Genomic DNA, 16,183 nt, shown 5'->3' on the forward strand with positions numbered 1-16,183 from the left:
ATATCCAAATGAGGAAGGTGTTTTTCCTTGTTTGCTTACACTGGAAATATTTTAGACACTCAGGCTTTTCGAGAAGATTGAGGAAAGCATTTGCAGGGAAGTTTAGAAGACATTGTCTAAATCCTTTGACTCTTAATAGAAGAGTCACAGAATCATTTGGGTTGGAAGGGACCTTACAGATCACCTAGTATCAAACCCCCTGCCATGACCAGAGACATCCCCACAAAACCCTGTCCAACATGGCCTTGAACATTGCCAGGCATGGGGCATCTACAGCTTCTCTGGGTAACTTTTTCCAGTCCTTTACAAGCCTCCCAGCAAAGAATTTCTTCCTAACACCTAATATCAACCTGCCCTCTTTCAGTTTAAAGCTATTCCCCTTGGCCTATCAATAAAGACCCTCATAAAAAGTTCCTCCCCAGCTCTCTTGCAGCCCCTTTAGTTACTGGAAGGTGCTACACAATCTCCCCAAAGCCTTTTCTTTTCTAGGCTGACAACCCCAACTCTTTCACAGCCTGTTCTCATAGGAGAGGTGTTCCAGCCCTGGGATTATCTTTGCAATGTCCTCTGGATTTGATCTAACAGGTCCATGACTTTCTCATATTGGAGGGAGTTATAACCCTTAGTTACAGAGCTGCTGAAGAACAGATCTGTCCTGTAAAGCAAAACTGACACAGAAGATCCACATAGCTATTTAACCCCAAGAAACCACTGTTTAAAGGACAATTTTCTGAACATTAACTTTTCACTGACTTTAGGCCTAATCAATTTTTTTTTAAATTTAGAAGATTCCGAAAGTCCAAACATCCTGCCACCAACAAGTGGAATATTCCTGTTATGCATGTTTTATATCAATAGCAAACAATCAAAATAATCACTTGAAATTCTTTTATTTCACTGCCAAGTGAAATACTACAAAGATTAAGCATCACTACAAGCAGAGGATGTCAATAGATAACTTAAAACTATTTGACACCCAGTATTAGGACATGCATAATGATAAATCAGTATAAATCACTTAACCATTCTCCTACTTTGTCATGCTGCTTATTTGAAAGCCAGTGGGCTTTCTGAAAAAGCAGCCTTATCATAGTTATTACAATGAGACTCTTGTAAAAAGTAGTATCTAACAAGTTGGATTTTTAAACCAATTGTATGGAACTTCTCTTCCTCATATTTGTATTTACTCTCTGAAATATAAAGTACAAAAGACAGACTTTAATTACAATTTGACAGATAAATACACTGAAATAACTGAAGAAAATTTTTTAAAAAGCGGGCTTTAACTCCAAAAGAAATTAACGTTAAGATTTTTTTTTTTTTTTACATTTTGAGTCTTCATTTACAAGACATGACCTTAATAACAACTACATGTAATTAACACTTCCCTATAGCTTTAGAATTAGGTATTTTAAAAAATCAGACATTTAAACAATTTAGTCAGTTATTTCTATGGTCAGTACCAGTGATATAAGTATTATGAGTTAGATATTATATGTATGATATGTACATATGATATGTATGATAAGTTACAGGGAGAAGTTGTCCTGTATCTGCTGCTGGTGAGTAGTATATTAAGTATGAAAAAATAAATAAACAGTCAAAACAAAATGTAGTATCTTCAGAATCATTTATCTCCTAACAAGAGTCAGTGTAAGGAATAACACCTCTTCCCAGAAAAACAGATTTCTAGAACTGGACAGTAAATTCCTTCTGACAGGGGCTGGAGTACAGAAGGATTTTCTTAGGTTCTTATAAAATTCTGCAGAATCTATAGAAAAAATTAAATATTTGGGCTTTATAAAATTGAAGAGCGAATGTAGTGTACTTTTGCAAAGGTAACATGGGAGGTACTATTGAAAATCCTAGTTGACTTTCACTGTGGAAAATTAACACTAGAACACAAGAAAATTATTTGTATACATTGTATACACTATCAATGATGACAACTATTTCAATTACATTGTTGATACAACAAAGAAAAACAAAGTAAATGTGTGGTTTAGTCTGTTACTATATATATTCACCATTTAAACTAAGTTTGTCTCAGCTCTCTATGGTCCTTTTCCCTAGAAATACAATTATTTTCTCTGTGCCTCTGAAAATACTCCACTTATGCAAAAGCCAAGACACCCAAATCCTACATTAAATATTCCATCTATGTAGGTAAGAAAGCTTATCTTAAGGATAGTCAAAACATTACTGGTAGTGTTAGGGTTAAGAATCTGATCTTTCCATCATCTAGATGCAGTGCAGATGTGCTAAGAAAACTAGAATAAATACCTAGCCAACTGGAAATTTTCAAGTTGACAAGGCAACTTTAAAGCACCATCAGAAATTTTTGGGAAAAATAGCAAGCTAGTACTGAATGTTTAATGATGTGCTTCTTCAGATATGTATACATTTTAACAGCCAAAATAGTAATGCTCTAAAATGTTTTTCAAATTAAATTGATGTCATAAGCTCCCTTAGTGCAGAAAACCAGGGAAATTAGTCATCAACTGCATATGAAAAGTAATCATTGGATACAACACTTATAAAGAAGCTGTAGGGCCAAAATAGTATTACAATTCACCCTGACCTTCTTAGATTTATCAAATTACATTGCATAGCTCCAAAGATAGCTTCTACTCTGTTAAGGTCCACATATGTACAGTTTATTTGATTTCAAACTTAATTGGAAGGTAGGGTGAAATAGTACCCTAATCTGTGCAGAGGAGCTGACATGGTGGACAATGGCCTAAAGCTGGAAGTGGAGCCCCATGTGGAATGACCAAACACAACTTTTAGCAAATGGCTGCTGCACTAATACCATATATTGACTTTCACTACTCTCAAGAAACTTCATACTTTGAAAAAGAATAGCTGCTTTCTATATTGTAAGTCCACCTTTTCTCCTAGAAAGTCTTACCTTAGAAAAGGTAAATTAATTTTAACAGTTCACTAATCCTAAATAAAATCACCTGGCACTAACAAGTATCTGTACCCACAAAGGGCAATTTGCATGGTATTAGTTTTTTTGACTATCATATCTGAAAGGTTTGTTTAATTTTAAGTTCCAAGTTTTAAACTTGTCTTTAAATTAAGTCAACCACCCTATGTACCCCTATGGGAATTTCACATGCTTGTCTTCTTAAAAACCATACTCTACACTTTCCAGTATGTTTAGAAAGTAGTAAGCTTTCCAGCCTCCAGGAAGCATTCTTGATGTGAAATCCACATGGGAACAATATTTCCAACTCCCTGCATCCCTTCAACCCAAAATTTCCATTACACTTAAACTAACTTGTGCATGGGCAAGCAGAAAACAGCCTAACAGATCTCCCAAGCCTAACTTGATATTTAGCCTAACTTGATATCTCCTGTAATGCTCAGATGATCAGGGTTTAGCTAAAGACTTAAGAACTATGTGGTTATAAAAGAGAAAAGGAAAATTTAGATGTTAGAAGAAATAACGATTTATAAAAACACATTTTTCTACACAATCCTTCTCTCCACATGCTATGTGCCCCAACACCTCTATCTCCAATTGACACAGAACATAGTTATACATACCACAGTTTGGTGGTTAACTTGAATCACTTCATCCCCAGCATGGATTTTCTTGCACCGATCTGCAGGTGACTGAATTTAAAATAAAAGAGATGATCAAGAATACAGGTCTTACCAGTCATCATCTCTCTTTCAGCAGTATGATTGCTAAGCTACGTAAATCAGGTTAGACTGATAGACATTCTACTGTGAAATAAAGAATTAAAGAAATATTTAATAAATCAGTTTGTTCTTGTGGGAGAAAAATGATATGCACTATTCTACACAATAAAATCACATGTTAAGAAAGGTATGAATACATATGGTAACTGCGTCCTAAGGATTTCTTCTGAATTTCATCCTGCCAAAAGGATGCTTTAATCTGCCCGACATATCTTAATTCTCAAAACCCAATCTCTGGCTGACTTTTGAACCTATCAAGACTAGCTGACAATTCTTCATAAACAAATTTCATAAAATTGTCTTTTTATTCTACAACATTTCAATATGTTGCAGAGAGCTGTAGTAAATTACTGTTCTGCAAAGAGTGCACAAGAAGAGAAGATTGGGTTAGGCACAATCTAGGAAGAGCAAGTAAATTAATGGTAACTGTGGTTTTGGAACACTGTCAGGGTGAAAGAAATGTAACCATCATCAGACTCCTACAGTGGTCACACTTTCAAAAAAGCAAAGTAGTTTTGTACTTTGCTTTTGCCTCAAAAAAATTCTCAGTGAGAACAACAACAAAAAACCAAATAAAAACCACAATAAAAAACACCTCTTTCATTAAAATGAAAGCCCCACGAACATTCCCTTCTCTCTTTACAGTAGACCAGTTGTTTTCTGAGGGGAATAGCTCTAAGTTCAAAGGAAAATAAATTCCTTCCATTTTTCAGAGTCACACTTCAATTTTTCTCACAATACTGTGGCTGCCAGAAGGCACTTAATTGACTCCACAGTAGAAGGTGAGACTGACAGTTAGAAAAAAGAACCCAAAGGAAACATGTTGCTCAGGAGCAGATTTCAAAAAAAAAACTGCTATAAATTTTGTTTTAAGGAGTCTGGTGAGATAACAGGTCATCTAAAGAAAATGCTGCACACCTGAAATGTGGACTTTTTGTAACAACCCACGTAATACATCCCCATTCAAAACATATGTCCCACAGCTAAGCCATGACTTTCTAGTTCAATTGCACATAATTCATGGCCTAAGTTAAGGACAGTGTACAAATGAAAGATATCCAAGAGACATGAGAGCCCGAAAGAAGGGTCACTCATGACTCATTTCTAGCAGACATTGCACAGAACATCCTAAATCAAACTGGGCTGGTAATATCATTTTACTTTATATAAAGAACACCAGCCTTGATATTTTGGCACTATTTAAGCAATAAAGGTATTGGCTAAGTGACCTGGGAAAAATTTTAACACTGGCGATTATGTCCTAATAATCTGTTTTCTGTTTGCCATTTCACTACTCACACTTACTCATTCATACCTCTAAAATCTTTATAATCCTCCTATGTAATACAGCTCTTTTAGCTCAGATGTAGTTACACATAAGACTTTTAAAAAGCAAATGCAAGTGAATTCTTTGTTATTACCCTTGAACCCTTCAGGACTTTATTAACATACATCCTTTACTTTACAGTGTCTTCAGCATTTGCAGCTTAAATCTTGAAAAAACAGGTTAAGTTTGCCAAGACATTAAAACATAGTCTGAGAATCTTCAAACTGGAAAAGTCTATGTTAAAAAATGCCTCATTTCAATTATGCCTCAAACACAAGGTGAGGTAAAAAAAAAAGCTTAGAAAGATATGTCAAGGCTATGGTCTTATGAAGGGGTTGTAACTCCTGTTCCTTATTGCTTTTTCCTCTCCAGTAAAAAACAGACATTGCTTGTAAAACAGTACTTTTTATCATGGCTATTTAAGGAAAACAGAGGAGAATCAATAAGGTCTTTTTTTTAAGATGTATATGCTGATCATTAAGCACAGAATCCACTCATGAAGTCCTACTAGGAGCAACAAAGTGTGCCATACCACAACTGCATCCTCATTAGCTGACAATTTGGTTCAACAGGGAGTTGAAGAGATGGAAGCACCTGCCACTGAGGCTCACAAATCAATAACTAAAAGCTATCCAGAATATGTTTAGATTTACACTTTATATAGATTTAGTTCTGCCCTTTAAGCCAAATGTCTTTTTCCTATTCCCCTGGTAGACCCACACTGTCTGAAAGTCCAGTTTAGAGGCCCTGGAGCACAACTGCTGCGTGCCCATAGTGGAGATTTTGCTAGTGTTTCTTCTGAAAAATCTCTCTTCCCTGTGATCTAAGGGCACCATGCAAAGCAAACCAGACCACAGCAAGTGCTGACACTGGGAGCTCCCTCTTCAAAGCCACATTCCTGCTGGAGGTGCACTGCATGCTATTACTTTAGAAAAATGCTCTTTTTTATTGGAAGACCAAAGGAAAAAATGGTCTAATTTGCAGGACACATTCAGTTTGTGGATTGAAAGAATCTCTCCAACATGGTCTAGATGGGCTACTCAACAAGGAACCTAAAATCTTTAGCTGGACCAAAACACCCTTTAGATGGTTATTCCAAAGAAAAGACAGAAGACACAAACTGGAAAGCTGAGCTTGCTCGAATGCTACAGGGCCACCAGAGAGAAGCCCTTGCAGGGCAGTGACCTGTAAGGAACACTGCTCTCTCTCAGTCCAAGCTTCAGAGTTCAGCTGCTTTGATCTGCAGGGTAATGTGTTGGAGGAGATGCCTCCTAATGCCAAACAGTAAGATCCAAACTCTAATGGGCTTTGCAGCTGGACATCAAGCACCTCAAAGGCCAGACAGAAAAAGCAGAACTGCCATTACAAAACTACTCTCTTACATTAATGTGGAGAGCACTACCATGGTACTGTGTTTAATACAGACACATGTTCTTCTCCACGATCATTCAGACAATTGTGTCACTGTCTCACTTGGAAGAGAAGACTTGGAAATTAAAAGGACACAAATTTTTGCTGAAATGCAAGAGAATTTGGATTCAAACTGTACTGCAAAGAGCAAATGCGTTAAGGCCAGCAGATCACATGTGCACCACTGTAACCTTATTCTGGACATGCTGCTTAGATCTTTCTCCTCCTATCTACCAAAATCAAATCTCTGTGCTTTTGTGTGTGTGCATGTGTGTGTGTGTGTGTGTGTGTGTTAAAGAAAGCAGCTAGAAACTGTGTTCTTAAAAGCAGGAGACGCCCTTCTTTTTCTAAAGCACTACTCATTTTTCACAATTGCTTTAACACACAGCAGCTTTTTCCCTTGATAACAGAGTGCACTTTCTTGGTCTGCCGAGAGCACCTCCAGGGTGTCACAGTGAGTGAAAGAGTCAGTAACGAGAGCAGAAGAGTCATCATGACTGAAGCTTCCTGACATAGCTTTAAATTATATTCATGAATCACAAAAGATAAGCATTTTGAGGGAACGCATTAGGATTTTATTTTTATCTTTACCCCTGGGAAATTAAATCCATTAGCAAGTTATCGAAAGAAATTGCTCCTTCTTTAATTTGAGAGATTCAAGTGCAAAAATTGTTCTTTATTTCATATATTTTCTAGATTAAGTTCAACAGTAGCTCTGTTTGGTTTGTTTAGTTTTGCTAATTTCACTAATCATATCTATAGCTGTAGGCCTGACTCTCCAGAATTTTATTTTCCTTGAAATTCCTTACTTTTTTTTTTAATTCCAAGACAGGTCACATTCACACAAATTCTACAAGTATTATCTATTGGTTATGACCCATGAATATTCTGCCCACAGCAGAAAGGAAAAAGGCTATCAGATTACAGCTCCTACAAAAGGATAAAAATAATATTCCTATTTTATTGAGATGTTAACAGAACCTCACTGCAGATCAGATGCAGCAGCTGTAAATGTCATGTAGGTAGTTTGCACATCCCACAGGATGACACAGTAGCATGATAAAACAAACATTTCTGACAGCTTCATTTTAAGAAAATGCCATCAAAATCTTTCAAAGGAATTGACTAAACCACTATGGAACAGTTCAGTTTTGTTTAGTGATTGTTCCACATTAATTGAAGACCAGGGATAGAAGCCTTTTCCTCCAAAATTATAATTTTTCCTCAACTCCTAACAGACAGCCAGTTCCCTAAATATAGCGTACAAGGAAAGGAGGTTGTATTTCAAAGGCTTTTGAAAAGTCGTCTGTTATGTTTTACTTGCTCTTTAATGCATTCAGTGAGAATTAGTACACTGGTAATAAGTGTTCCTTTCCATAGGCATTACTCAGAAGTTCATGCAGAAATACATGGTTATTTGTCAATGTGAAGGGATGTCCATTTCCATGCACTCATTTCTTAAAAAATGAAGCTTGATAGATGGAAAATATAAAAGCTGTTTGTCTAATACTGCAGCAAACTCCAGCACAACAGCCTAAATATAATACAGACATTTATCTTTTATTCACAGAGCAAAGTAATTCCAAGACAGCTGCTTCCTGTCTAGAGCATTTTATGTGTCTTGCAAGAACACATCAAGACTGGTTCTCTTGGTCCTTAACAGGGAACAACCCTTTCAATTCTGAGGTAAACAAGCACAAGCATCTCTGCTGTCCAACATGCCATTGGTCCTTAACAGCCAACCAGCACAAGTTTGCAAGCAAAATGTAGTTTATGGCAAAGGGAAAGCATTAACCACAGGTAAGGTCAGAAAGGCTTCCAGGTCTGAACATACAGTATTAACAATACTTACATTTTCTGTTGTTCCAGTAATTACATGAAGACCATCATATGTTGACTTAATGTACATACCCTAAGAAAAAGACATTATGGGAAAGAATTTTTAAAGTGTTTCACAAACCATCACCATCCAAACAAAACTTGCATATCTCTTAAAGAATCACTCTTTCCTTTTTGTTTTCTTTAAGACATGTGGACTTTAATGCATGCCATGAGGAATTTGTCTCTGCATAGGAAAGTGCTTTTTTGTACACTTCAAGAACAGCCCAAATCATTTTGGCCCTAATTTGCAATAGAAAACTAAAATGTTTATCACAGTTATGTCCATAAATACTCCCCAGTATTTTTAAATACACTTCTTCAACTACAAATAGAACAATGGCTTCCCAAAAGCCCCGGAATTACAAATTGCCTTAGTATGATCAACATGTCTATTTTGCTTCGAAAACTACATTGAGTTTTGAAACATCTGGAGTCTTCAGTAGGCAACACTGCAAACACAACTTTCAAACCAGTGCTTGGAATTGTGCCTGCAAAGTGGCTGTAAGACCTTCTCAATAGCCTCACTCATCCCAATCAACACTTCAGCTATAAAACTCAATGATGGAAAATTCAACATCAACTTTGTTAGCTACCCCGCTTTTTTCAAAAAAATACAAAAAAGGAGGGATAGCTTGTGAACAGACAGAAGTTCCTGCATGGGTAGTCCTAGACAGCGTCTCAAATACGCCTTTCCACCAAGTCTCAATTCAAACATTTTAACAACATCTGCCATGACACTGAGAGAGGGAAAAAAGAGAGATAATTGGCACATACTAAGCATTCAATAATTTCTGAGGAATTTCTTTTCCCTCAACCACTTTACAGAAAGCAGGTAAACACTGAGTGCCTCAGTAAACACCCTCTCCATAACCTACTTTTTCTCCTTTCAATCAGAGCACCACAGAGAAGTCTCTTCCTAGCTGAGGAGCCCAGTGCACTCCCTGGTGAGCAGGGATGGTAAAGAGGCAAAGAAGACAAATCGAGTTGGACTAACCTACACTGGGACCAGAACTGGCACTTATTTTGGTAGCAGATATGAGGAAGTACACCTAAATTAACAAAGTAGATACTATCCCTAGTAAAACAAGCCAGGGACTTCCTGAGTTGCTCTGGATAGGGGCTCAAAAGTGAACTCCTATTCTGTTCTGCACAATTACACAGTGTTAATCACATCAAATCCAGTTATCATGTTCAGCTGCCACAGCTAGAAGGTAAAATAATCCAGAACCTACTAATTAATACAATCTCAGAAACCCCCTGACATCATCCTTCAACTTCCAGCACCTCTATGAACCTTCAGCAATTTTTCCATTGATTAGCTCCATCATACAGCTTTTGCTTAACTCAAATACAGAATGGCTTTTTCATACATTTATCCTCACAACACCCCTGTGAGGTAGGGAAACACTAATAATATACACACATATACAGATATCTTACAGGAAACATAATGAGCCACACAAGAGGTTGAAATATGTTGGTATCTGTTCCTTGGTACACACACCTACCCTCAAACCACCACTAATGGGGACCTCAATCCCTCTCAGGATCCCCATCTAAGTCACCGGGTCACACACCCTGCAACATGGCAAGAGCTAAAAACCACAGTGACCATGGTGACAGGAACTTTGAGTCAGGTCCCCAAACAGAGCAATTTCTGAAGAAAGCCACATCTTTATTTTTATGCACAGTGAGTTACTGCTTTCAACCTTAAATATCAGGGTGAAAGTTGAGGGAAAAGTCTCACACTTTATGGTTACACGGTGTTTAGTTTTGTGCAAAGCATTGTTCCAAAGGATAGTAAGTTCATCCAAGTGTGCTACCATTCCAGAGGACAATTCACACCCAATCTAGTCTTTTCAATAAATTTAAAAGACTTTGAAAATGCAAAAGAGGAGAAAGAACTTTGGCAGAATGCTCTTTAAAGGCTAGGATCAAGATTTTGCACCCATTAAAAAATAGAGGGAAGAAGGAAGCTGAAAAATATTCACCCTAGATTGCATTTATTCCACATGTGCAAAATTAATAAATGTTATATTTGTACCATGTCACATTAATTTTACAAGAGCCAACATAATTCTTGATATAAAGCAGCTTTTAAATGAGGAGAGGTAACATTATGCAACACAAAAATAAGCTCCTTTCACCCATGTTTCTTTACTTCTTGTTTTAAGTGAACAATATATGGGAAATGATACAGAGAAGAGAACACTTCTGGCTTACAATTGTTTGATCTGGAATGGAAATAATTCCACAGACATTTGCAAGTTTTCTTTTCTCTGCCTCCTTGCGGCTGCACAGTATCAATAGCACTTTTAGCAATCAAGAATACAGGGGAGATCAGTGTGTGCCTCTCTCCATTTGCACTGAAATAAATTGGCAGATACAGTCTTAGGTATTCAAAGATAAGTCCCTAAGAATTTACAAGAATCAGTTACACCAGATAAAAGGAAAGATAATTCAGTTTATATGACTAAAATAACCATAAGATAACCAATCTAGTAATCAGGAATAAATGTATGCCTAGATTAAAAAATGAGTAACTCATGCTTAATTACATGAGAGATTGTCCTGATCAGTTATGGGTAGAGCTCTAATTTCAAACCACTCATTACAATTTATCTTGGTGATTAAGGGTTAAAAAAGAGACCTTTTGTGCTTTTTTTTCTCTTTTCCCCTCCTCTTTCTTTGCTTTTGTTTATATTTTTTTCAATAATGAAAACAGAATGTGATATATTTATAACATATTTCTCAATATTTACGCAATGCTGGATGGAAAAGGAAAGAAGATACTAATTTCATTTTATCACACATGTAACTGAATTTTTTACTTTGACTCCACTTTCATGGAGCCCTCCAAAGTCACACGTGCCTCTTTAACCCCAAACAACTCTCAGAACACTGTTCATAACTCTTTCCCAGCTCTTCAAGTATTTCAAACTAAAAAATTCAGGAGAAATATCAGAAATAGTAGTGCACTGGAATCCTGGAAAGAGAGTAGGCAATACACTTAAATCAGCTGCCACACCCTGTATTTTATCAATCACTTGTATTTTATGAGCAATTTTTTACAAGTTTCTTTTGTGCTTGCTTCGGCAGGTAAAAAGGAACCCCATATTCTGATGAACTGACCTTTGCATTTCTGAACCCCTGAGACCACATCACAGTCACTTACCTGGGATTAAAATGATTATATGAACAGGAAACAACTGAAAATCAAGATTAACCTTTGCTACAGATCTCTGATATTCTGTTCTATATTAAAAATAAAGTAGGAAGTGACTGTTGCAGAGAAACTACCCAAGAAAACCTTGGTTTTCTGCTTTTTGTCTAAATAGACTCACTGTTTTCAGTCAAGTAGCAACATTTTTAAGTCTGTTTCATGGTAAAACATACTACCTAAGCTAGTCAGTTTGGTCTCTTTGTATATCAATAATGTAAAAACATACAAAATTAAATTCTGCTTACTGATACAGATGAAACAACTTGCAAGTCCATAAAGAAATAAATAGAAAAAAAGAAAGGATTACACATGGGAGCATGTTGGTGATTGAAAAGTTGACCACATTAATCCATTTTAAGGCTTTTTAAGTAAGTTCCTATCATGAACTCTTCACCCTTACTGCACAGCCACTGCAGGCTGTATCTCTTCCCCCAGCAGCACTCACTGGACAACATGAATGCAGCCAGTCACAAGACATAAGGATAGAGGGGAAAAAACCAAACAACAAAACCAATACCAAACCCCACCCATAACCCTGCTTTACCCAGTACACAAAAGGTTCTCTACATCACACCCTAACAGCATTTTCTGCTTGCCAGGATTAGTTGCTTGAAAGGTTATTTAGTCAGAGATGTTAGCTAGTTTTAGTATCTATGAAACACGGTAACACATTTACTTGATTCTTCTTTGTTCAGGTATTAGTCTGAAAATTTATATTTACCTCTGACAAATACTTACGTTTCCACACGAAAAGACCAAGCACAGTGAAGGAGCTATTTGTGCTGATTAAAATATCCTGATCATGCCAATCTCCTTTAAGTTGCAAAAGCTTCAAGCATTTTCTTAACTCCATCATATATTTACCATGAGTTTACAGAAACAGCATTGTTTTCTAACTTTTTAACTTCCCTCTCATGTCCTTTGCTTTTTCTCCCTCAGATTTACTTTAGCTTCTTAACTATTGAATTTAAGATGGTAGATGTTCTGTTTATGACAGGTGACAAAAAATCTTCCCAGTTAGCAGCCATCCTTGTCTTTTTTCTTCTGCCTGAAGTCCTTCTGTTTTTATACAACATTTTATTTGGTGATTGCTAAAGCCAGCACAGAACTGTAATATGGGTCAAAAATCTACAGGAAAGTTGACAATAAACCATTTTTCCAGCTCCATCATTGCACAAATCCTGGAAGAAGGTCCAGAAATGATTGAGCTTCACATTTATCCCAGCATTTCTGATGTGCAGAGAATATTCACAACTCCAAGCTCCACCACCAGTTCTTAAACTGACACCCTCAGCACTCAGTGGGACAGGTATTAGTTTACAAAGCAAAGAGAAGCCCAAGAACCCAAAAGCACATAAATCACCAGGAAGCACATGACACAGGTGATCCGTTGGCCAGACTGGCGTGGCTCCAAAGGGAAGGGGATGATTTTCACTCTCCCGGCGCGAATCCACATCCTTGGTGCCTGCTCTGGAGAGCTCACAATCTACAGGAGAGGCACAAGGCCCAGGCAACACAATAGTGGCACACAGGCAAGGATGAGGGGAAAAAAACATGACTGTGTCAAAATGGCATTGTATCCTTCTAAAGCTTGTATACTGCATGGTTGCTATTTTCATTTTTTTAAAAAATACATATAATTATTTTTCTATGACAATGACATCAAGACCCTGCTAAATTGGTTCACAAACACATAAAAAGAAAAAACCCTGCCTTGAAGAGCTTCCAGTTTAAACAGACAAGACAGACAGAGGGTATAAAACAGAGGCACAGAAAGGGAAAGAGATTCTCTCATCAGCTACCCAGCAGGAACAGACCCATGAAACACACTTTTAGTTACAAAAATACCACTCAACATTTCTCAGTCCCTGGGAGTTCATACCAACCTACACGAAGACTTAAATGAAGGGGAAAAAAAGAAAAAAAAAACAGCCACAAGACAAAGAGAAAAAAAATCAAGTTCAGATCAAAATGGACAGCACTCATAAAAGGGTAACCAAGAGAAAGAGGAAGATTTTCTCATTACAATAGAAGAAAGTGTTTCAAAAGGTTGACTGCAGTGGTTCAAAAGGTTGACTACAGGGGAAAGGGAGGGAAAGAGAGGGAGCAGAGAATCCATGAGAAGCTGAAATCCTGAAGGACAAGTTTAAAATGGAGTCAGAGATAAAAAAGAAAGCCAGAAGAGGAAGGAAAAACAAACTGCAGACTAAAACAAAGGATGGGGCCATATTTACTCATCCAAGCTTTTGGGGTTTTTCTCATATTTTAATTGCAATTTTCCAAAAGAATGGAAAATTAATTTAGTGTACAATTGCTCAAAATAACTTGGCATACCAACTTTGCCAAGAAAAACAAATCAATACAAAACCCAGCAACAACCAACCACCCGCAAACCAAAATATTGTCCAAAACTTCAACAACCAGACAACTTCAAAAGCCTGCTGCAAAGAGTATGGCAGTCCTCCTTCAAGACTAGTCAAGAATATAGAATGAGAATAAGCTTGGGCAGAAGTTGCAAAAGCTATTTCTCTAGACAAAAAAAAATTTAACTGTACTCTGAATATCTTCTTTTCTACCTCCAAAAATTATAGGAACAGATATTACTAATGATGTAAAGCCATACATCTGGAATTGTTACCAGTGTTGGTTTTTTCCATGCAGCAGGTGTTGGATACTTGAGTAAACAAGAGATCAATGGTCAGCTCTTGAACAACAAACATAGGATAGCTGCATTAAGAGCCTTCACAAGCATCTGATTAAGAATGCAGAATTCTTGCAGTAAAATTCGATGAGTTACTTATCAGCAGTGCTATGAAGCCCTGGAATAACTTATAAAATAGCTTTGTATCCCTGAGATACTATGAAGCATTTTCCAGAATCTGACAGGTTTTGTGCATAAGCCCACGCAAACTTCTTGGTTGAGTTGATCTCAGTAATTTAAGTCCCTTCTGACTTCAAGATCCTAGAACAATCTGAACCATTTTTCAGAAGCTGGTATAAATGGCAAGAATTTCTTACTCATTTCTCCCAGTTCACTAAACTCTGCATAGTTCAGTCAGCTTTATAAAATCCCCTCCTGTTGGCCCAGCTGCATGAGAAACCAAACAAGCAAAAGGAATCAAACTGTTTTCAAACTTTAAAATAGAAAAGGCTAAAATGTCCTATTTATTTTCATATATACAACTTATTTTAAAACCATCACTTTCTCATCCTGGATGATGGGTTTGATTAACTGCGTACTTCTTACCAGCCCTTCACTTGGCTTGATGTTTGTAAGCTGGATCACCTCAAGATGGGCAGACTGGGAAACCAGTGGATCAGAAGAGAGTGAGATAATGTGATCACAGACGCCAGAGAGAGTTTTACACTAGGAAAGAAAAAAGAAAAGAAAAAAGTCACAATAAGCACATGACTTGTAACTATTTGAATGTCAATATACAGTTGAAATCACCATGTTTATCAAGTGCATACAAGGCAGAGGGGGAAAGGCCTCAGGCAGCAATACAATATGAAATACATAATCTGTGATGATCCTGAACTAACAGCACCAGACCAGGGAAGAACAGGAGGCCAATGCTTTTGTATCTGAGCAGAGACAAAGAGGGGCTCCCACACACTCTCAGGGATAGATGCCCTGCTCAGGCACACAGGGAATGTGTGGTGAGCCCCAGCCTCCATGCTACCCACATCTTTTGCAAAGACAGTAAGTGTCTCAAAGCCCACTGATTTCCACTGAATGTGCAGCTGTTCAGCACAGATGAAAATCAGGCTCTTGATGATGACAGGTAACTCCCATTAACTCTGAAGTTCTATACTAATAAAACATGCTAATTGTCTTTGGACTGTGTTTCCCATGTTCTACAGCTGCCAAATATGATTTACTGTTGCAGACATGAAGATTACAATAAAACACCACTTCACAATGGGATAACTCTTAAACCAGTTATTGTTGGCAGCCTCTGCAGAAAGACAGAAAAAATTTTAAAAAGGCTGAAACTGTGAAATTGGTACTGTTTTATCTCCTGATCTCTCACTCCCTGAACAACATCTTCTAAGAAGCAGGAAAGCTGTGAGGCTTTCCTATCATTCTCTGTAAAAAAGTGATTTTTGAGAGTTTCAATGTTTTCCAGGAAGTTCCCTTTCAGCAACTTTAAAGGATTTCTCTATTCAGATTTCCAATCCATCTTTTGTCAGCAAATTCAGGGATGAGGAGATTCTTCTGGTCCCAAAAGTGTGGGCATCTCCAAAAGCAATTAAGAACCAGCTTATCTCCTCTGAAATTCCAAAGATGAAAGCTAACCAGTCTTCTCAAATGACTGAAACACAACTGCACACAACAGTTGCTCCAATCAATCTTCCAAGATCCCAAAGTACAGTTCTTACAGTAAAAACATCTGAAACGATGCTACGGAAACGTGATGTAAAACTGGATATAACCTCCTGCCAAATCACCATTATAATTTCAAATTGTAAACTACAAATACCTTATTTTTAAAAAAGGAAAATTTTTAAAAAGTGATTAAAAACAAACAAACAAACCCATCAAGAAAAAAAACAACCCCAAAAAACCAAGCAAACAAAAGGAAAAAAAAACCAAACCAAACCCCCCCCAAAAAAATCAAACAAAG

At 37.1% G+C, this 16,183-nt stretch overlaps 1 protein-coding gene across 6 annotated transcripts in view; it reads right to left on the bottom strand.

The window, feature by feature from the left end:
• Positions 1-16,183, bottom strand: part of CNKSR2 (connector enhancer of kinase suppressor of Ras 2) — a 207,641-nt gene that overhangs the window by 107,792 nt on the left and 83,666 nt on the right. For 4 of the 6 annotated variants that reach the window (XM_030960095.1, XM_030960105.1, XM_030960132.1 and 1 more), the window contains exons 6-8: positions 14,803-14,922; positions 8,304-8,363; positions 3,556-3,624 (exon numbers count right to left, since the gene is read on the bottom strand). In XM_030960095.1, coding sequence (XP_030815955.1) covers positions 3,556-3,624; positions 8,304-8,363; positions 14,803-14,922 — 249 coding nt within the window. The remainder of the gene's footprint in view (positions 1-3,555; positions 3,625-8,303; positions 8,364-14,802; positions 14,923-16,183) is intronic. The other 2 variants (XM_030960114.1, XM_030960123.1) reach the window with 2 other exon arrangements.

This window comes from Camarhynchus parvulus, chromosome 1 (genome assembly GCF_901933205.1).
Source record: "Camarhynchus parvulus chromosome 1, STF_HiC, whole genome shotgun sequence".
Taxonomy (NCBI): domain Eukaryota; kingdom Metazoa; phylum Chordata; class Aves; order Passeriformes; family Thraupidae; genus Camarhynchus; species Camarhynchus parvulus.